The sequence below is a fragment of the Mobula birostris genome, chromosome 4, assembly GCF_030028105.1.
Source record: "Mobula birostris isolate sMobBir1 chromosome 4, sMobBir1.hap1, whole genome shotgun sequence".
Lineage (NCBI taxonomy): Eukaryota > Metazoa > Chordata > Chondrichthyes > Myliobatiformes > Myliobatidae > Mobula > Mobula birostris.
Window position 1 is genome coordinate 96,673,167 of NC_092373.1, and position 22,184 is coordinate 96,695,350.

At 44.3% G+C, this 22,184-nt stretch overlaps 1 protein-coding gene across 7 annotated transcripts in view; it reads right to left on the bottom strand.

Annotated features, from left to right (window-relative positions):
• LOC140196509 (solute carrier organic anion transporter family member 2A1-like) overlaps nt 1-22,184 on the bottom strand; it is a 407,319-nt gene that overhangs the window by 74,281 nt on the left and 310,854 nt on the right. For all 7 annotated transcript variants that reach the window (XR_011885727.1, XR_011885728.1, XR_011885729.1 and 4 more), the window contains one exon: nt 10,944-11,103. Coding sequence is in view for 3 of the 7 variants with exons in the window: in XM_072255831.1 (XP_072111932.1) it covers nt 10,944-11,103 (160 nt within the window). In the remaining 4 variants the exon portion in view is untranslated. The remainder of the gene's footprint in view (nt 1-10,943; nt 11,104-22,184) is intronic.

The following is a 22,184-nucleotide window of genomic DNA, read 5'->3' on the forward strand; positions in this document are numbered from 1 at the left end:
AACGGAACAACATGAGCCACTCTCCAATCCTCCGGCACCTCACCTGTAGACAGCAACATTTTAAATATTTCTGCCAGGGCCCCTGCAATTTCGACACTAGTCTCCTTCAAGGTCCGAGGGAACACCCTGTCAGGTCCCAGGGATTTATCCACTTTAATTTTCCTCAAGACAGCAAGGACCTCCTCCTTTTCGATCTGTACAGTTTCCACGATCTCACTACTTGTCTCCCTTAATTCCATAGTAAATAGTAATATGTAGATTATGCCAGGAAATAAGTCCAGGACCAGCCTATTGGCTCAGGGTGTCTGACGCTCCAAGGGAGGAGTGGAAAGTTGGATGGCCACAGGCAGGAATGACTTGAATGAGTGGAAAGTTGGATGGCCACAGGCAGGAATGAGTGGAAAGTTGGATGGCCACAGGCAGGAATGTTGCATCTCAGTGGAATGAGTCTCTGGCTGAATGTACTCCTGTGCCCAACCAGTACATTATGTAGTGGATGGGAGACATTGTCCAAGATGGCATGCAACTTGGACAGCATCCTCTTTTCAGACACCACCGTCAGAGAGTCCAGTTCCATCCCCACAACATCACTGGCCTTATGAATGAGTTTGCTGATTCTGTTAGTGTCTGCTACCCTCAGCCTGCTGCCCCAGCACACAACAGCAAACATGATTGCACTGGCTACCACAGACTCATAGAACATCCTCAGTATCGTCCGGCAGATGTTAAAGGACCTCACTCTCTGCTGCAGGAGTAGTACCAGAAGACTGAAGATGACAAATGTTATAGAAACGGAATAGAGGTAACCTCGGGAATTATAGACCAGTGAGTCTTATGCCACTGGTGGGCAATTTATTTAAGAGGATTCTCAGAGACAGGATTATGAGCAGTTGGAGATGCATTGTCTGCTTAGGCTGCCAGTTCCGCAGGGATCTGTTCTGGGATTCCTGCTCTTTTTGATTTTATGAATGACCTAGATGAGGAAGTTGAAGGAAATTTGAAAGTTTGCAAGTGCCACAAAAGTTGGTGGTGTTCTGGATAGCGTAGAAGGTTGTCATAGAAACAATTTGGATATTGATAGGATGCAGTGCTGGGCTGTAATGGAGTTCAATCCACAAAAAATAATGTCCAAAGTTGCCTAGTATGTCGGTCTTCATTGGTTGGGGGAGTGAGGTTGAGCCATGAGGTCATGTTACAGCTCTATAAAACTCTGGTTAGATGATACTTGGAATTTTGTTTTCAGTTCTTGTGGTCTCATTTTCAGAAGGTATTGGATTGGGGTGTAGAATTGCAATTGTTATTTGTCTTGGAGTTTAATTGTCCTATGCTTGCTTGTATTTTTTATATAATTGCCTAGACACACTGCAGTTGATCGGTGAATTTTCCAGTAATTATGAAACAATTGCTTCTGTATTTCTCCATGTCAAGATTGGACAAGATTGAGTGAGCTAGAGCTTTTCTCTTTGGAGCAAAGGAGAATGAGAGGTGACAATATTGGGCAGCCAATACATTCTTTCTGGGAATGTCATAACTGATACCAGCGGATTTTTTTTAAGGTTAGCAGAGGAGAGTTTAGAAGCGATGTCAGAGGTAGGCTTTTTAGACAATGGTAAAAGCCTGGAATGTACTATTGGGGGGTGGTGCTAGAAACTGAAACATTACGGACATTAAATAACAAGAGGTGTGACCTGCGGCTCAGTGCTGCTGGGACACAAGCCAGTGCGAAAGGGAGGATAGGCAGGTGATAGAGAAGGGACGCACTCAGACCAATGTGTCTATTTTAATGCAAGAAGTATTATGAATAAAGCAGATGAGCTTCGAGCATGGATCAGCACTTGGAGCTATGATGTTGTGGCCATTACAGAGACTTGGATGGTGCAGGGGCAGAAACGGCTACTTCAAGTACTTTAGATGTTTCAGAAAGGACAGGAAGGGAGGCAAAAGAGGTAGGGGCGTGGCACTGTTGGTCAGAGATAGTGTTATGGCTGCAGAAAAGGAGGAAGTCATGGAGGGGTTGTCTACGGAGTCCTTCTGGGTGGAAGTTAGGAATAGGAGGGGATCAATAACTCTACTGGGTGTTTTGACCACCCAATAGTAACAGGGACATCGAGGAGCAGATAGATAGAGAGAGACTCTGGAAAGGAGTAACAATAACAAGGTTGTTGTGGTGGGAGATTTTAATTTCCCAAACATTGATTGGCATCAACTCAGAGTGAGGGGTTTAGATAGGGTGGAGTTCGTTAGGTGTGTTCAGGAAGGCTTCTTGACACAATGTGTAGATGAGCCGACAAGAGGAGAGGCTGTACATCTGGTATTGGGAAATGAACTTGGTCAGGTGTCAGGTCTCTCAGTGGGAGAGCATTTTAGAGATAGTGATCACAATTCTATCTCCTTTACCATAGCATTGGAGAGGGATAGGAACAGACAAGTTAGGGAAACATTTAATTGGAGTAAGGGGAAATATGAGGCTATCAGGCAGGAACTTGGAAGCATAAATTGGAAACAGATGTTCTCAGGGAAACGTACGGAAGAAATGTGGCAAATATTCAGGGGGTATTTGCGTGGGGTTCTGCATAGGTATGTTCCGATGAGACAGGGAAAGGATGGTAGGGCACAGGAACTGTGGCGTACAAAGGCTGTTGTAAATCCAGTCAAGAAGAAAAGAAGAGCTTACGAAAGATTCAAAAAACTAGGTAATGATAGAGATCTAGAAGATTGTAAGGCTTGTAGGAAGGAGCTTAACAATGAAATTAGGAAAGCCAGAAGGGGCCATGAGAAGGCCTTGGCGGACAGGATTAAGGAAAACACCAAGGCATTCTACAAGTATGTGAAGAGCAAGAGGATAAGACATGAGAGAACAGGACCAATCAAGTGTGACAGTGGAAAAGTGTGTATGGAACCGGAGGAGATAGCAGAGGTACTTAATGAATACTTTGCTTCAGTATTCACTACGGAAAAGGATCTTGGCAACTGCAGGGATGACTGGCAGCGGACTGAAAAGCTTGAGCATGTAGGTATTAAGGAAGAGAACGTGCTGGAGCTTTTGGATAGCATCAGGTTGGATAAGTCACACGGACCAGACCAAGCTACTGTGGGAAGCGAGGGAGGAGATTGCTGAACCTCTGGTGATGATCTTTGCATCATCAATGGGGACGGGGAAGGTTCCGGAGGATTGGAGGGTTGTGGATGTTTTTCCCTTATTCAAGAAAGGGAGTAGGGTTAGCCCAGGAAATTATAGACCAGCAAACACTCACAACACGCTGGAGGAGCTCAGCAGGTCGGGCAGCATCCGTGGAAAAGATCGGTCGACGTTTCGAGCTGGAACCCTTCGTCAGGACGAATTATAGACCAGTGAGTCTTACTTCAGTGGTTGGTAAGTTGATGGAGAAGATCCTGAGAGGCAGAATTTATGAATATTTGGAGAGGCATGATATGATTAGGAATAGTCAGCATGGCTTTGTCAAAGGCAGGTCGTGCCTTACGAGCCTGATTGAATTTTTTGACGATGTGACTAGACACATTGATGAAGGTAGACCCGTAGATGTATATGGATTTCAGCAAGATATTTGATAAGGTACCCCATGCAAGGCTTATTGAGAAAGTAAAGAGGATGGGATCCAAGGGGACATTGCTTTGTGGATCCAGGACTGGCTTGCCCACAGAAGGGAAAGAATGGCTGTAGATGGGTCATATTCTGCATGGAGGCTGGTGACCAGTGGTGTGCCTCAGGAATCTGCTCTGGGACCCCTACTCTTTGTGATTTTTATAAATGACCTGGATGAAGAAGTGGAGTGATGGGTTAGTAAATTTGCTGATGACACAAAGGTTGGGGGTGTTGTGGATAGTGTGGAGGGCTGTCAGAGGTTACAACAGGACATTGATAGGATGCAAAACTGGACTGAGAAGTGGCAGATGGAGTTCAACCCAGATAAGTGTGAGGTGGTTCATTTTGGTTGGTCAAATATGATGGCAGGATATAGCATTAATGGTAAGACTCTTGGAAGTGTGGAGGATCAGTGGGATCTTGGAGTCCGAGTCCATAGGACACTCAAAGCTGCTACACAGGTTGACTCTGTGGTTAAGAAGTTGGCCTTCATCAATCCTGGGACTGAGTTTAAGAGCCAAGAGGTAATGTTGCAGCTATATAGGACCCTGGTCAGACCCCACTTAGAGTACTGCGCTCAATTCTGGTCACCTCTCCATAGGAAGGATGTGGAAACCATAGAAAGGGTGCAGAGGAGATTTACAAGGAATTTCCCTGGATTGGAGAGCATGCCTTATGAGACTAGGATGAGGGAACTCGGCATTTTCTCCTTGGAGCGACGGAGGATGAGAGGTGACCTGATAGAGGTGTATAAGATAATGACAGGCATTGATCATGTGGATAGTCCCAGGGCTGAAATGGCTAGCACAAGAGGGCACAGTTTTAAGGTGCTTGTAAATAGGTACAGAGGGTAAGTTTTTTACGCAGAGAGTGGTGAGTGTGTGGAATGGGCTGCCAGCGGCGATGGTGAAAGCGGAAACAATAAGGGCTTTTAAGAGACTCCTGGATAGGTACATGGAGCTTAGAAAAATGGAGGGCTATGGGTAAGTCTAGGTAGTTCTAAGGTAAGGACATGTTTGGCACAGCTTTGTGAGCCAAAGGGCCTGTATTGTGCTGCAGGTTTTCTGTGTTTCTATGTTTCTAACCCTGGCTAGGTTACCTGGGCAAGAGTGTCTGATGCTGAAGGAATCAAAATAACCAATGACTCCAGGTTACATCACTAAAGATGTGTCCCAGCGCATCCTAGGATGTACCTCAGCATCTCCCTACACAAGACCTTATCTGTTGGGTCTCTACCCGGTCTCTGCTGCTCCAGCCACTCGTTATACAATATGCCTTCTAATCCAGACAGCATCCTGGTAAACCTTTTCTGCACCTTCTCTGTAACCTCAATAATACAGGTGAACGGGGTTCAACTCCAGCCGCTGCCTGTAAGGAGTTTACATGTTCTCCCAATGACCACATGGGTTTCCTCTGGGTGTTCTGGTTTCCTCCACAGTCCAAAGGCTCACTGGTTGGAAGTTAATTGGCCATTGTAAATTGTGATTAGGCTAGGATTAAATTAGGGTATTGCTGGGCATGGCTCGAAGGGCCTATTCTGCACCGTATGTCAATTTTTAAGAAGTTAAATACAAAGGCAAACAAGAATATAATGCCTTTACCATCCTATCAACCTGATTAGCCTCTTTCAGGGAGCTGTGGACTTCAATACCAAGATCCCTGTCAACATCATGAATTAAGAGTTTTAAATTAACAGTGTACTGTCCCTTTCTATTTGATCTCCCAAAGTGCAACACGCATATTTGACTGCATTAAACTTCATATGCCATTTCTCTGCCCATATCTGCAACTGATCTTTTTGCTACTATATATTTTGGCAATCTTCTACACTATCCATACCACCACCAACCCTTGTATCATCTGCAAACTTACTAACCCACTTTTCTAACCACTTTCATCGCCTCCTTGAAAAACTCAATCAAGTTAGTCAGAGATGCAACTTGCTGACTGTGCCAAATTAAGCCATGGTTTCCAAAATACTCATAAATATTGTCTCTAAGAGTATTCTCCAGTTGCTCCCACCACTGAAATGAGACTCACTGGTCCACAGACTCCAGGATTATCTCTATTTCCTTTCTTGAATAGTGGAACAGAGCGGCTACTCGCCAGGCCTTCGGGATCTCACAAAGATCTTGAACAAGGAGCCAGAATACTGGGGTAAAATATCAGTCGTGATCTGATTGAATGGCACAGTAAGCACAAGAGCCAAATAGCCTAATCTTCCTTTTATTTCTTGTGTTCATCTATTCTTAGTTGTAGCATTTGCTTCTAAGCGTTCCTATGAATGACAGCTTCTGGTTATATTTCTTTAGAATGGCTGGGAATGTTAACCTGTCCCTGCCCAGAAGAAAGATGTGTGCTACTGATAGATTTTAATTTCATCAGAATATATCATTTTGGAATGCATTAAGTTTCATCTTTCATCTGTCTGCCCCTTCTACTCTACCCCACTCTGTCCTCAGATAGGCACTTGCTATATTTCTCAAGGTTTACTGTGGAAGCTATGGCAAGGCAAGGGTTAATTAACATCCAGGCAAGGACTGATTGCAGAAAATGTGCAGATGCCCAGGCAAGAAAGGTTTTCGAAGAGTTTATCTTCCCTTTTTACAGCAGCGAACCAGAGCTATTTGGCTTACAGAGACATGACAAGAATGTAACAGAAGGATTCAAGGAACACACGGCAGCTAAGGGTGTGTACAACATGAGTGTGGCTTCATCTTTACAGTAGAGGACACAGGTTGGAGGAACAACACCTTATATTCCGTCTGGGTAGCCTCCAACCTGATGGCATGAACATTGACTTCTCTAACTTCCGCTAATGCCCCACCTCCCCCTTGTACCCCATCCGTTATTTATATACACACATTCTTTCTCTCACTCTCCTTTTTCTCCCTCTGTCCCTCTGACTATACCCCTTGCCCATCCTCTGGGTTTTCTCCCCCCTCCCCCTTTTCCTTCTCCCTGGGCCTCCTGTCCCATGATCCTCTCATATCCCTTTTGCCAATCACCTGTCCAGCTCTTGGCTCCATCCCTCCCCGCCTGTCTTCTCCTATCATTTTGGATCTCTCCCTCCCCCTCCCACTTTCAAATCTCTTACTAGCTCTTCCTTCAGTTAGTCCTGACGAAGGGTCTCGGCCTGAAACGTCGACTGTACCTCTTCCTAGAGATGCTTCCTGGCCTGCTGCGTTCACCAGAAATTTTTATGTGTGTTGCTTGAATTTCCAGCATCTGCAGAATTCCTCGTGTTTGAGTTTTCAGAACCCAGTTAATTGACGATGACATTTACCACATCAAGTATCATTGTTCCTCCATTGTATTCCCTAGAAATGTGATATTTGACAGATGGCAGAGGGTGAGAGAGTATGAGGAAAATGTACCTTATCTTTCTGAAGTTTTATTGGATTCTTCATAGCCTAGAAATCTAAGAGCCATATCTTCATAAGACCGAAAGAAATATCAGTAGAATTAGGTCATTGGCCCTTCAAGTCTGCTCTGCCATTCATCATTATCCTGCCTTCTCCCCATAACCTTTGACTTCCCAACTAATCAAGAACCTATCAGTCTCCACGTTTAAAACACCCAGTGACCTGGTCTCCACCGGCACCTGTGGCAATGAATTCCACAGATTCACCACTCTCTGGCTATAGAAATTCCACATCATCTCCATTCTAAGTACAGAAGTTTGTAATTGTCCCTCTCCTTAACCTGAGAGCAATAATGCCCGTTGAAATGGGTAGCTAGCATGAGCAGTAAGTATTTTGCCATCCACAATAAGGCACTCAGCTTACATAATCTTTGATTCTCTGCCTCATGCAATTAGTTACTAGCAGCAATGGGGAGAGGCAACTTGTACATGCCTTGGATAAACTTAGAGCAGCTCTGACCATGATTAACTTCAGAGCCCTGATACTTTAGAACCCAATACCCTTCATGTCCTCCTCAAAGTTGCATCCATCCTGATCTAGAAATATGATGATGTTTCATGTCTAGGCTCTTCATCTGGATTGGGGATGTCCAGAAAGGGCAGGTAATGGAAGAAGAAACCTAATGCAATGTGAAGTAACACATTCTGATGGAAATGAAGAAGAGGCATTAGTGGGGCACATCCTTCTGGGATGGAGCAGTTCAACAATCCAACCATTCTGAAGAAACATAATCAGAAACATCTAGGAAGCCTAGTCCAGATGAAAGATCTTGAATTTTCATGGGACTGTCCATTTTCCTCCATAGATACTGCCTTTTTGTGTTGTTTCAGATTTCCAACTGCACTCTGTCATGGCCAAACTCCTGAGCAATCATATTGTCAAGCATGCCAATGACACAATAGTGGTAGGGCTCATCACCAACAAAGATGAAATGGCCCACAGTAAGAAACTGGAAGAGCTCGAGGCCCGGTGCCAGGCAAATAACCTCTTTCTCATTGTCAACAAGACAAAGGAGATAGTTATCAACTTCAGGAAGTCTTACTCTACTCACATCCCTCATCACATAGGCGGTACAGTAGTTTCAAACTCCTTGGAATGCCTCTCTTGTACAAGCTCTCATGGTCCCAGAACACATCCTTCATAATCAAGAAAGCTCTCCAATGCCTCTACCTTCTGAGGAGAGCTAGGCAACGCACACCAATACTCACAGCCTTCAGCAGATGCACAGTTGAGAACATGCTGCATGACTGTGTGGTATAAAAACTGCAATTCAGCAGACAGGAGGGCTCCACAACAAGTTGTTAAAATTGCCTAATGCATCACTGGCACCAGCCTACCCATCATGAAGGATATACTATATACAGATAAAGGTGTCTGAAAAAGGCCAGCAATACCTATCCTACTCACTCTCCTCAGGAAAGAAGCTACACAGCATCCATGCTAGGATCACCAGACTCAAAAACAGTTACTTCCCCCAAGTCGCCAGGCTGATCCACACCTCCACCCATTAACCCACACTAGATCCCCACCACCACTACTTTATCATTTCCTGTCAGAGTCACACATCATCCGTATGTCTGACTCCCGCCTCCCTAAACAACTCCTGTTTGGCTAACTTAAGGATACAAAGCACACTCCTGGACAGCATAAAAAGCAGTTCAAAGCCAATATCAGGATCCACCTGAGGGAGTGCCACATCAACCTGATTGGATGGGAGAAATCAGCACAGGGTAGGAAAAGCCAGAGAGGGACTGTCTACAAAGAGACTGCACAGCTCAAAGAATACCTCCACTGTGCCGCTGAGACTAAGCGGCTTCAATGTAAGGAGAGACTGGCAAAAGCCCAATCAGCTACATCCACCACCACCTCAATGACTTACACCTGCCAACACTGCAAAAGGACTTGTGAATCTCAGCTATCTCAAGAGCCACAAGTGATCAGATCAACCACCAGGAGAAGAATCATACTCCATTATGAGTGATCACTGATATGATGATGATGTTGATGATGACAAACACCCTTTTACCTAATGTCATTTTATGTATACAGTATGCAGTCAATTTAAATACAGTGGATTCTGGTTAATTGGGACACATTGGAACCAGTACATTTTAGCCCAATTAAATAGTTGCCCCAATTAGCCAAAGTTTTATGGAAATAGATAAAGAGGTACAAAAGAGACAAAACTACTGTTTAACTGAGTAACAGATTATGTATTTAAATGAAATACTGAACAAATTGGAACACTACCACTGCTACTACAGTGTATTAGTTCCTATTAGTTATCGACAGAGGAATTCATCCCGTGTATGCTGCCATGTATATAGTGACCTGAGAGTGGTAGCACCTCTGGTCATGCCGTTCTGTGGCAGCTCATTCACTTTTGGTCCTCACCACACACTCAGCTCTCACCTGTAGCACCGAGTAGCTGTTTGTATGTGACAGTAGCTACACCCTGGTGTACTGCTTCAATAGGCTGGCTAAACCAGGGAAGGTTGTCAGTGGGCCTCATACTCTAGTGAAATAGGGCGGACCTGTCCTAGTTTGTGAATGTCAGCTCCATCAGATTGGACAGATAAGATCAACAGTGAGATCCAACTGCCAAGAAGATAGTTCTGAAATGCTTCAAGGGGAGCAAAGACATAAGGCATAGAGGAAGTCACAGTTATCCACTGTAACGATGGAAAATGCCGGTTTGTGATGACTATTTGTACTAGACCTGGACTTCCAATATCGAGAGAGTGGAACTGTCCCAGTGCAATGGCTTTTTCCACCTTAAAATCTCTCCTGTATAAGTTTCACTGTCATCAGTAGATAAGATTGATAATCAACATGCTGCTGAGTTCTTTTGATAGACTGCAAATTAACAAAATTAGCACAGACACATAGTGTAGATAATGGATTGCTTTCATATGATGGTTTCAATACCTGATTCTTCCAAATCTTTATTTTCATTGGAACATTCAAGATGATTATACATACCTTCAAATTCTTCGAAGTTCCTAATTTGTTTCATTTTTGCTCCAGGCTGTTTCTGGAATTTCGAAGCCTCAAAGCTTGAAACCACAGTAAGCAAAATAATTCTAAATGGTCTTATTGCTAAGTTCTCGCCAACTACCAGTGACTAAAAAAATCACTGCTTTTTGAACAAAAACATTCACTAATGACACTATTTAAAACTGTTTAGTATCTAACGGCCACCCAAGTTTACGTGACTGACACTAGTTAGAAACTCCTCGGCAACAGCCTCCTGTCCCAATTAAGCGGCATAGTGTCCCAAAAGGGACAGCTATTTTCTCAATCAGTTTTTGTTCTTTAAGTCTCAAATAAGTAGCTGCCTTGATTAGTTAATGGACAAGTTAACTAGACACCACCATATACTGTAATCTTATTTATGTTTACTGTGTTTTTTAATTGCTTTTTTATGCTGCATCAGATCTGGAATAACAATCTCTTTTACATTTCTGTGCTGACAAATGAAAATAAACAATCTTGAATCTTGAAACCTGAGTCTCCTACCTACAAATATTGGTGTTCCTTCATTATTGCTAGATCAAGATCAATTGACATCAGACTATAGCAGTCCAGGTGCATGGTTCCCACATGTTTTCGAGTGCAAATTCTGGGTGGACAGTAATTACTGGCTTTGCCAGAAATACACACATCTCATAGGTGAATAAAAGTATAAGTGACCTCCCATTTCCCTTCAAAGATGTTGCTTGACCTGCTGAAGTCCTCCAGCATCTTGTTTGCTGCTCTACCATTCTACCATCTGCAGTTTCCTGTATCTCCAAAATAATATAGTGCTAAAGAAAATTCCCAAGAGCTTGGGGAATTATCTACTCCTACAACCTTCTTGAAACAGGTAGGAAGAATAGAAAACAAAGATTCCTTTCTAAATCTCAAACTCTTACCAAAATCCTTCTTGTGGTGTAGTTGAAAATAAAATGCCTGCAGCCAGCTTGACACGGTGAGATGTATTCCACATTATCAATTCCACACACTGGGTTATAAGTTGAATCAAAGCAGAAGCAGTGAGCGTTACATTCAGTATTCAGGCCAAATGAAGAAGACCTGCCAAGTTCAAGAATTGAAACATGAATGTTAGGCTGAACAAACTTAAAAAAAACATTGCAAGCAATTGTAATTCCATTGAGACATAAACTGCAACTCTGAGTTAAAACTTACATTCATTAAATAACTAATCACACTCTAAACGCAGAGGTGTAGTGCTGAGCTTGAGGTACAAGTCAATGTACCCTATATCATCATTTGTTATTTGCCACAGACCTCCTCCAGTAAGTTAGATGTAGAAATATTTATCCAGAAGGGTGCTGGTTCCTTTAGGTTGCTATATCCTGAGGTGGGAATGGGGACAAGCTCCACTACATATTACAGGCTCCCAAAGATTTCCACTTCAAATAGCCTCTGACAACCAAGTCCAACTCCTGACCTTCACGAGTGGCTTAGCTACCAAGCCTGGCGGAACCGTTTCTACTGACAGGAGAAGGGGCAAAGGCAGGTTACTGGCACCTTAAAACCAGCCACTTCTGGCAGATGGGGCTCGTCAGTCATGGTTGGCAGCTCATCTAGAAGAAGGAAAACTCTGATCTTAAACCTCTGCTGCCCTGTGGGCAAGGTTTCAGGCGTAAACTCCAAGGGAAAAGTCCTGAGCTGCAGTCCTACATTGAGTTCAATGCTGACTGGCAACTCCTGCGATACTGCCGGTACCAAACTGTATTGCTCTCAGTTGTTCCTTTGGGTTCATCAGATGTGTGGAGGGGGAGCTTACTATGGGGGCAACAGCTTGCTCCCTACATCGTACAGCCCAGCCTTGCATACTTAGACAGCTAGAACACAATATCCATGGTCAACTCTGACCCACGGAGGCGTCAGACAATGGGTGCTTCAGTAGCGTAGCAGTTAGCGCAATAATATTACAGCTAGGGGCATCAGGGTTGGGAGTTCAATCCTGGCGTCGCCTGTAAGAAGGTTGTATGTTCTGCCCATGGAATGCGTGGGTTTTCTCTGGGTCCTCTGGTTTCCTTCCACAGTCCAAAGATGTACTGGTTAGGAAGACCATATGACCATACAACATAGGAGCTGAATTTAGCCATTCAGCCTGTCAAGTCTGCTTCACCATTCCATCATGACAGATATATTATTCCTCTAACCCCATTCTCCAGCTTCTCTGCATAACCTTTGACATCCTGATTAATCAAGAACCTATCAACCTCTGCTTTAAATATAATCAATAACTTGGCCTGCATAGCTGTCCGTGGTAATGAATTCTACAAATTCTCCACCATCTTTCCTCATTTCTGTTCTAAATGGACATCCCTCAATTTTGAGGCTGTGCCCTCTGGTCCTAGACTCCACTACAATAGGAAACATCCTCTCCACTTCCACTCTATCTAGGCCTTTCAATATTTGATAAGTTTTAGTGATATCCCCTTCATTCTTCTAAATCACAGCAAGTATAGAAGAATAAGGCAGGAGCCCAGAGACATCAAACGCTCCTCATATATTAACACTTTCATTCCTGGGATCATTCTCATGAATCTCATCTGGACCATCTCTACTGCCAACACATCTTACCTTAGACAAGGGACCCAAAACTGTTCATAATATTCTAAGTGCATCTAACCAATACGTTATAAAGCCTTAGCATTATATTCTTGCTTTTGTATTCTATTCCTCTCAAAGTGAATGTTAACATTACATTTGCCTTCCTTACCACCAACTCAGCCTGAAAATTAACCTTCAAGGAATCCTGCACTAGGACACCCTGGTCTCTTTGCACCTCTGACTTTTGAATTTTCTCCCCCATTTAGAAAATGGTCTACACTTTTGTTCCTTCTGCTGAAGTGCATGACTGTGAGCTCCCCTACACTATATTCCATCTGCCACTTCTACCCAATCCCCCAATCTGTCTAATCCTGCTACAGGCACCCTGCTTCCTCAATACTACCTGCCCCTCCACCTATCTTTGTATTGTCTGCAAACTTGGTCACAAAGCAATCAATTCCTTCATCAAAATCACTGACATAAAACATGAAAAGAAACAGTCCCAACACAGAAACAAAAAAATCTGCAGATGCTGGAAATCCAAGGTAACCTACACAAAACGCTGGAAGAACTCAGCAGGCCAGGCAGCATCGATGGAAAACAGTAAACAGTCAACATTTCAGGCCAAGACCCTTCATCAGGACTGGAAAAACAGGTTAGAAGTTACAGCAAGAAGGTGGGAGGAGAAGAGAAAGAAGTACAAGGTGGTAGATGATAGGTGAAACGGAGAAGAAGAGGAGTGAAGTAAAAGGCTGGGAAGTTGATAGGTAAAAGAGATAAATGGCAAGCAAAGGAGGAATCTGATAGGAGAGGGTAGAAGATCATGGGAAAAAGGGAAAGGGAAGGAGCACCAGATGGAGGTGATGGGCAGGTAAGGAGATAAGGTGAGAGGGAGAAACAGGAACAGAAATGGTGAAGGGGGGCACACCATTACCAGAGGTTTGAGAAATCAATATTTATGACATCAGGTTGGAGGCTAACCGGGTTGCTCCTCCAACCTGAGTGTGGCCTCATCGTGGCTGTAGAGGAGGCCTTGGACTGACATGTTGGAATGGGAATGGGAAGTAGAATTGAAATGGGTAGACACTGGCAGATCCTGCTTTTTCTGGTGGACAGAGCATAAGTGCTTGGTGAAGCAGTCTCCCAAACTACGTCGGGTTTCAGGAGGCCACATCAGAAGCACCAGATGCAGTAGAAGTGACGCCTCACCTGGAAGGACTGTAGGGGCCCTGAATTGAAGTGAGGGAAGAGGTTTAGGGGCAGATGTGGCACTTGCTCTGTTTGCAAGGATAAGTACCGGGAAGGGGATCAGTAGGGAGGGATGAACAGACAAGGGAGTTGCATCAGGAGCAATCCCTGTAGAAAGCAGAAAGTGGAGGGGGGGGGGCCAGGGGGAAGATGTGCTTGGCGGTGGGATCCCGTTGGAGATGGCAGAAGTTATGGAAAATTATGTGCTGGACGCAGAGGCTACTTCGCTGGTAGATGAAGATGAGAAGTGCCCTATCACTGGTGGTGTGCTGAGAGGATGGAGTGAGGACAGACGAGCGAGAAATGGAAGAGATGTGGGCGAGGCAGCATTGATGATGGAGGAAGGAAAACCCATTTCTTTGAAGGAGGACATCTCATTAGATCTGGAATGAAAAGCCTCATCCTGAGAGCGATGTGATGGAGACAGAGAAACTGAGAGAAGGGGATGACATTTTTACAAGTGACAGGGTGGAAAGAGGTGTAGTCCAGGTAGCTGTGAGAATCAGTGGGTTTATAAGCGACATCAGTAGATAAACTGTATCCAGAAATAGTGGCGGAGAGATCGAGAAAGGGAAGAGAGGTGTCAGAAATGGACCAGGTAATTTGAGGGCAGGGTGGAGGTTGGAGGCTAAGTTGATGAAGTCGACGAGCAGCATGGGTGCAGGAAGCAGCAACCAATGCTGTCATTGATGTAGCGCAGGAAAAGTTGGAGAGTGATACTGGTGTAGGCTTGGAACATGCACTGTTCCACATAACTGACAAAAAAAAAGCAGGCATAGCTGGGACCCATGTGAGTGCCCATTGGAGGAAGTAGGAGGAGCTGAAAGAGAAATTTTTGAGGGTGAGAACCAGTTCTGCCAGACAGAGGAGTGGTGGTGGAGGGGAACAGTTTGGTTCTGTTATCTAAAAAGAAGTAAAGAGCTTTAAGGCCCTTGTGATGGGGCATCAGGAGGGCCTTAACAAGATAAGATCCTATGGTATTACCAACAACAAGGATCCCTGTGGCACACCACTAGTCACTGGTAGTCAACCAGAAAAGGCCACCTTTATTCCTACTCTTTGCCTTCTGTTAGTCAGCCAGCCTTCTACATATGCTCATAAAAGTTGCTGGTGAATGCAGCAGGCCAGGCAGCATCTCTAGGAAGATGTACAGATGATGTTTTGGGCCGAGGCCCTTCGTCAGGTCCCTTCAGGACTCTTCCTGGAGATGCTGCCTGTCCTGCTGCGTTCACCAGCAACTTCTATGTGTGTTGCTTGAAATTCCAGCATCTGCAGATTCCCTCGTGTTTGCGTTCTACATATGCTAGTACTTTTCCTGTAATACCATAGTCTTACATTATTAAACAGCTTCATGTATGGCAACTTGTTAAAGGCCTTCTTAAAATCCAAGTAAACATTTACTGATTCTCCTTTGTCTGTCCTGCCTCTTATTTCCTCAAGATTTCCCTGTTAGAAAATTATGTTGACTTTGCTCTATTTAATCATGCGTCTTCAAACATCCCTAAACTTCATCCTTAATAATAGACTCCGACACCTTTCCAATCATTGAAGTCTGGCTAACCGGCCCATAATTTCCTTTCTTCTGCCTGTCTACCTTCTTAAAGAGTGGAATGACATTTGCAATTTCCCAGTCCTCAGGATGTCATGGTCTTGTCCATGAAGTCCAGTTCACGGTCCAGTCCATCGACCCTTACTTCAGGTTTTCCTGTCTACCCTGTTCCTGTTCCTGTTGAGCACTGATTGAGGCAGCTGATTCTCTTTGGGGCTGGCTGCATAAGTACCTCCAGAGACCAGAGTGTGGCTGCTGGATTGTTCTTGTCCTTACTCCTTGTATCCCTTCCCCTGCCTCCTGTTTCCTCACCTGAAGCCTTGCCTTGTCTTGCCGGTAACTCTCGCCTCGCCTTGAGTTCTTGTCTCGCCTTGCATTGCCTGAAGCCTTGCCTTGTCTTGCTGGGAACTCTCGCCTCGTCTCACCTGAAGTCTTGTCTTGGAGCCACCCTGTACCTAGCTCCCTTCCTGTCCCTTGCCTCCGCTAGGTAAGTCAGGCCATCTTGCCGTTACCCTGCGGTGGGTTCTGTTCCTTCCTGTCCCATGCCTCCATCGGGTGGAGATCCGCACCCTGCCCAGGAGTACTGCGCCCTGCCCAGGAGGAGCTTCAAGACTCCAAGTCTCTAGCCTCGCCTCACCTCAAGTCTCTAGCCGAGTCTCGCCCCAAGCCAAGCTTCAAGATCCCAAGCCTCAAGCCTCTAGTTTCAAGCCTTGCCTCAAGTCTCTAGTCTCAATTCTCTGATCTCAAATCTCGACTCAAGCCTCTGGTCTCAAGTCTCTGGTCTCCAGCCTCGCCTCAAGTCTGAAGACTCCAGCCTTGTCCTGCCTGCCAGCCTTGTGTCACGGACCCCGTGACGGGGATAAAGAACCAGCAGAAATAGAAACCACTCTGGAGTCTCGTATTGCTATAAGCTAATAATATTTATTAGTAACTACGCAATACAGTAATATAAATGTAAATAATTCAAACAGGTTAGCAATGATTATATATAAAAGTAAGTGTGGAATATATATGTATGAAAAAAACCAAGCTTCGTTAAGTCTAGGGGTAAAAAGATACAGTTTTAACGATGTTGAGTAAAGTTCAGTTCGTGGTATTTAGTTGAGTAGTGATGGAGAGAGAGAGAGAGAGAGAGAGAGAGAGAGAGAGAGAGAGAGAGAGCTGAGTCTGCAGGTGAGCTGATGTCGTCGATCTTCTCGTCATCCTCCGAAATCCTTTACAAGTCACCGACTGTGACTTTAACCAGGGGGACCGGTTTTCTGTGGTGGAGCTATCACCCAGGCGAGGGTGGACACATAGACAACTCCTCACCAGTCAACCCCTTCTCCTTCAAGCTGGAATAGCACTTTGGATCGATCTACCTGATCAATCCTCCAAAACCCACTTTCTCTACGGGCACAACAATGCTCATTCAGTGTCCGGATCACGTGTCTGAGGTCTGTATCATCTGACCTCCCATTTATTCCACCAGGCTGAGTATCACCTGTCATTCAAAGAGTCCCTCCTTCCTTTGTCTGTAAAGGAGTGCACAAGCAGGCAACAAGTCCTTCCAAGTAACATCAATAACCAGTTGAAAATCATAACATCGAGTGTCCACCGCCTTCGGTCACCATAGCAACCTTCGAGCTGTTCGGTGCTGTCTCTAACTCCAAACTCAGTAAAAATCCAAAGTTACTTCCAATGCCTTAAAGTGACAGTCCAACTGTTAATCTTCGCCTCTCTCTCTCTTTTCAAAAGCAACATATCAATGGTAAATAACTCTGTCTCTCTCTCTCCTTTCCAAACAAACCATCAATGATAAATGTCTCTCTCCAAACAGTTAATAGGGGTACTCCTGGATCCCCTCACACTAGTCATGTCCTTGCCTAGTCCTGGGGTCCGAGCCAGAGGCAAGACCCAGGTTCTGGGTCCTTGTCCAGTCTCTGACTCGGAGTCCAAGCCCGGGCTCCTAGCTCTCTTGTCCAGTCCTGTTCTGGGTTCCTGGTTTTCATGTCAATGTCCAAGCCCTCACCCTGTATCCTAGTCCCGTTCCTAGTACTTCAGTGTCTGTGTCTTGCACTTGGGTCTGTTCCCAGCCACCCCCGTATGACACAGGAACCATTCCAGAATCTAGTTATTCTTGAAAGACCATTACTACCACCTCCTCAAACTTTTCAGCTGCCTCTTTCAGAACCCTGGCATGTTAACACCTGCTCTGGGTGACTTAACTATCCTCAGGATTTTAAGCTGCCCAAGCACCATCTCCTTAATAATAGCAATGATTATAGCTCTTGTCTCCTGACACACATGTATTTCTCAGGCTCTGCTACTGTCTTCCACAGTGAACGCCGACACAAAATATGTACTTACTAAGATCATCTGCCATTTCTTTGTCCCCCATTACTACCTCTGCAGTCATTTTCCAGCCGTCTAATATCCACTCTAGCCTCTCTTTTACTCTTTATATTGTATATCTGAAAAAAACTTTTTGTATCCTCTTTTATATTATTGGCTCACTTTCCTTCATATTTCATCTTTTCTCCCTTTATGGCTTTTTAATTGCCTTCTGCTGGTTTTAAAAGCTTCCCAATCTTGTACCTTCCCAATAATTTTTGCAATATTATATGCTCTCCCTTTTACTTTTATGTTGTCTTTGACTTCCTTTGTCAACCATGGTTGCCTCATCCTCCCTTTAGAATATTTCTTCATCTTTCGGATGTATGTTTCCTGCACCTTCCGAATTTTCCCCAGAAACACCAGTCATTGCTGTTCTGCAGTCATCCCTGCTAGTTTCCCCCTCCATTCAAATTTGGCCAGCTCCTCTCATATGCCTCTGTAATTCCCTTTGCTCCACTGTAACACTGATACATCTGGTTTTAGCTTCTCCTTCTCAAATGCAAGGTGAATTCTACCAAATTTACTTTAAGCTAATCAAATCTGCATTATTACTTAACACCCAATCCAGAATTGCCATTCCCCAATGGGCTCAAACACAAACTGATCTAAAAACTCATCTTGCAAGCAAACTACAAATTTGTGGGATCTAGCACCAACTTGCTTTTCCCAGTCTACCTGCATTTTGAAATCCCCCATGATTCGCACAATACTGCCTATTTTACATGCATTTTTATCTCCCGTTGTAATTTGTAACCCACATCCTGGCTAGTATTCAGAGGCCTGTATATAACCCCTATTAGGGTCTTTTTACCCTTGTAGTATCTTAACTGTACCCACAAGGATTCTACGTCTTGTCACCTCTTTTTAAGAATTTGATTTCATTTCTTTTTTTACTGAGAGCCACCCCACCTGCCTAACTGCCTATCCTTTCAATACAATGTGTATCCTTGGATATTAAGCTCCCAACTATGATCTTTTTTCAACCACTTGACTCAGTGATGCCCACAACATCATACCTGCCAATCTTTAACTGCTGTAACATCTACCTTATTCCATGCATTCAAATAAAACACTTCCAGTCCTGTATTTTTTATTTTTTTGATTTTGTCACTCTTTGACTCATCCCAATGACTGCAAATGTGTCCTATCATCTTCCCATCCTTCCTCACAGTCTTAAGTTACACTGCATCTAGTAGTATACAAATTGTTCACTTCTCAGCCCTATCACTCCAGTTCCCATCCCCCTGCCAAATTTGTTTAAACCTACCTCCACCCTCCGCCAACACTGCTCTAGCAAACCCGTCCGCATCAGGTTCCCATCATTTTCAGGTGTAGCCTATCCATTTTGTATCCCTTCCCCAGCAGAGATCCCAATGATCCACAAATCTAAACCCCTGCCCCCTACACCAATTCTTAATTCATCTGCCAAATCATCCTATTCTTACCCTCACTAGCACATGGCACAGGTAGCAATGCAGAGATTACTGCCTTGGATGTTCTTCTTGTCAGCTTACTGCCTAGCTCCTTACATTCTCTCTGCAGGACCTCCTCCCTTCTTCCATCTACAGGATGTTGCTGGTACCAATATGTCCCACAACATTCAGCTTTTCACTGTAACAACTTGGGAAAGGTTTCCCTGCTACTGTAATGGTTTCTCTGTAGCGCAGTGTTTGGGTTATGACTAAAGATAACAGGGACTTTGGAATGTGCGCTAGCCAATGAGGGGAGATGTTTTTCTTTCTTGTGTGCCCAAGCGAAGGTTTTGCTGTCTTTTGTTTGGCAGAAGATGGAGAGAGAAGATGCCAGAACAGGGAAGTCGTAATTTGCAGGACAGAGTGGACTTAGAATGGGGTCGGGAGCCGACACCCGGGGGAAGTCAATGGAGAACATACAAACAGTGAGCTCCAAAATTGCACAATAGTCTGTTTCATGAGAATGGGCCCCCTTTCTTTTTTGTTTCTTTACAAACCCTATAGTCAAATCAAGAATTATAAAGCTCAGTCTTTTAATTGCATGTTGTGCACTGTTTGTTATTTCGTGGTACTGATTTGTAACAAGGAAACACGTCATGCAGTATCCACCAAACAAGATTTCTCAATTTTGGCCGGGTCGGAGGCTGTCTTCCCCCAGATTAAGCCATTAGCCTAACCAGAGGGTTGGTTACATTAGCCTAACCAGAGGGTTGGTTACATCACCCTCTCCCCTTTAGAATGCCGTGGACCCAATCCGAGATATCCCTGACTCTGGGAGGGAATACACCATCTGGGTGTCTATTTCACGTCCACAGGAAGTGCTATCTGCTTCTCTTCCTCCTGCCACCCCCTTCCCTTCTGAACCACAGAGCCAGACTCAGTACCAAAGACCTGGTTGCTGCAGCTTTGCCCTCGTAGGCCGTCCTCTCCAACAGAAGATATCATAACAGAAGTAGTTATCATGCAGACTGGAGGTCTCCCAAAGTTCCCACGTCTCACAAAAAGAATATACCACTACCTCCAAACCCATTCTCTGTTCATGAGCTATGTGTAACAGGAAAAAAAAGCTTACTAGAAACACTATTAATTACTTACTTAGAACCTCCACCTATGCTTGCCCAAGCCTGTAGAGCCAAAGCCTAACCTCTTGAGCAGTGGCCCAGCCACACCTCCCTTCTTTTTAATGGCCCCGTACAGATTTCAGTCCACCAAAGAGAGCCAAAAGCACCGGAACTCTTTTTAAACATCGTGCTACGTCACCAACCAATGACCGTTCATGCTCATTTCAGAGCACCAAATAGTAGATTAATAGGTCATAATTAGGTTAGGGTTAAATCGAGGGTTATCGGGGTAGCTGGGCAATGCAGTTCAAAGGCTTGGAAGGGCCTAATCTACACCCGTTTCTCTAAATAAAATAAATAAATATAGACTGGTGGATGTATACCAGTTAATTTGTTGCAATCAATTTCTGCCTCCATTGTAATCTGTGGCAGAATATTCCACAGATTTATGACTCTCTGGCTAAAAAAATTCCTCTTTACCTCTGTTCTAAAGGGTTGCCCCTCAATTTTGAAGGTGTGTCCTCTACTTCTGGATACCCCCACCATAGGAAACATCCTCTCTATATCCACCCTATCTAGTCCTTTCAACATTTAGTCGGTTTCAATGAGATTCCCCCACATTCTTCTAAATTCCAGTGAGTACAGGCCCAAAGCTGCCAAACGCTCTTCATATGTTAACCCCCTCATTCCCGGACTCATCCTCATAAACATCCTCTGGACACTCCCCAATGACAACACATACTTCCTGAGACATGAGGCCCAAAACTGTTGACAATACTCTAACTGCGTCCTGACCAGTGTCTTATAAATCCCCAGCATTATCTCCTTGTTTTTATATTCTACTCCCCTTGAAATAAATGCTAACATTGCATTTGCCACCTTTAGCACAGACTCAACCTGTAAACTAACCTTCTGGGAGTCTTGTACAAGGTCCCTCTGCACCTCTGATGTTTGAACTTTCTCCCCATTTAGATAATCGCACTATTGTTCTTTTTACCAAAATTCATTATCATACATTTTCTAACACTGTATTCCATCTGCCACTTTTTGCCCATTCTTCCAATTTGTCTAAGTCCTGCTGCAATTGCATTGTTTGCTCGGCACTACCTACCCCTCCACCTATCCCTATTGCATTGCTACCTACTCCTTTTCCACAAAGCCATCAATTCCACTATTCAACTGATTGAAAAGTAGCGGCTCCAATACTGACACCTGAGGAACACCACTAGTCACCAGCAGCCAACCAGAAATGGCCTGTTTTATTCCTACTCATTGCCTCCTGCCTGTCAGCCATTCCTCTATCCAAGCCAGTATCTTTCCTGTAATGCCATGGGACTTTACCTTGTTAAGCAGCCTCATGTGTGGCACATTATCAAACACCTTCTGAAAATCCAAATAAATGTCCTCCACTGCCTGTCCTTTGTCCACCCTGCTTGTTACTTCCTCGAAGAACTCTAACAGATTTCTCAGGCAAGATTTCTCTTCACAGAAACCACGCTGACTTTGACTTATTTTATCATTAGTCTCCAAGTACCACCAAACCTCATCCTTATTAATAGGCTCCAACACTTTTCCAACCACTGAGATAAGGCTAACTGGCCTATAATTTCCTTTCTTTTACCTTCCTCCCTTCTTAAAGTATTGAGTGACATCTGCAATCTTCCTGTACTCTGGGACCATGCCAGAATCAAGTGACTCTTGAAAGTTCATGAACGTCAGCTCTTCAGCAACCTCTCTAACCCACCCATCTACATTTTCATCCAGGTCAATTATATACATCACAAACAGCAGAGGTCCCTGTACAGATCCCTGTGGAACTGAACTAATTACAGACCTCCAGCTTGAATAAGTCCCTTTAACCACTACCCTGTCTTCTATGTG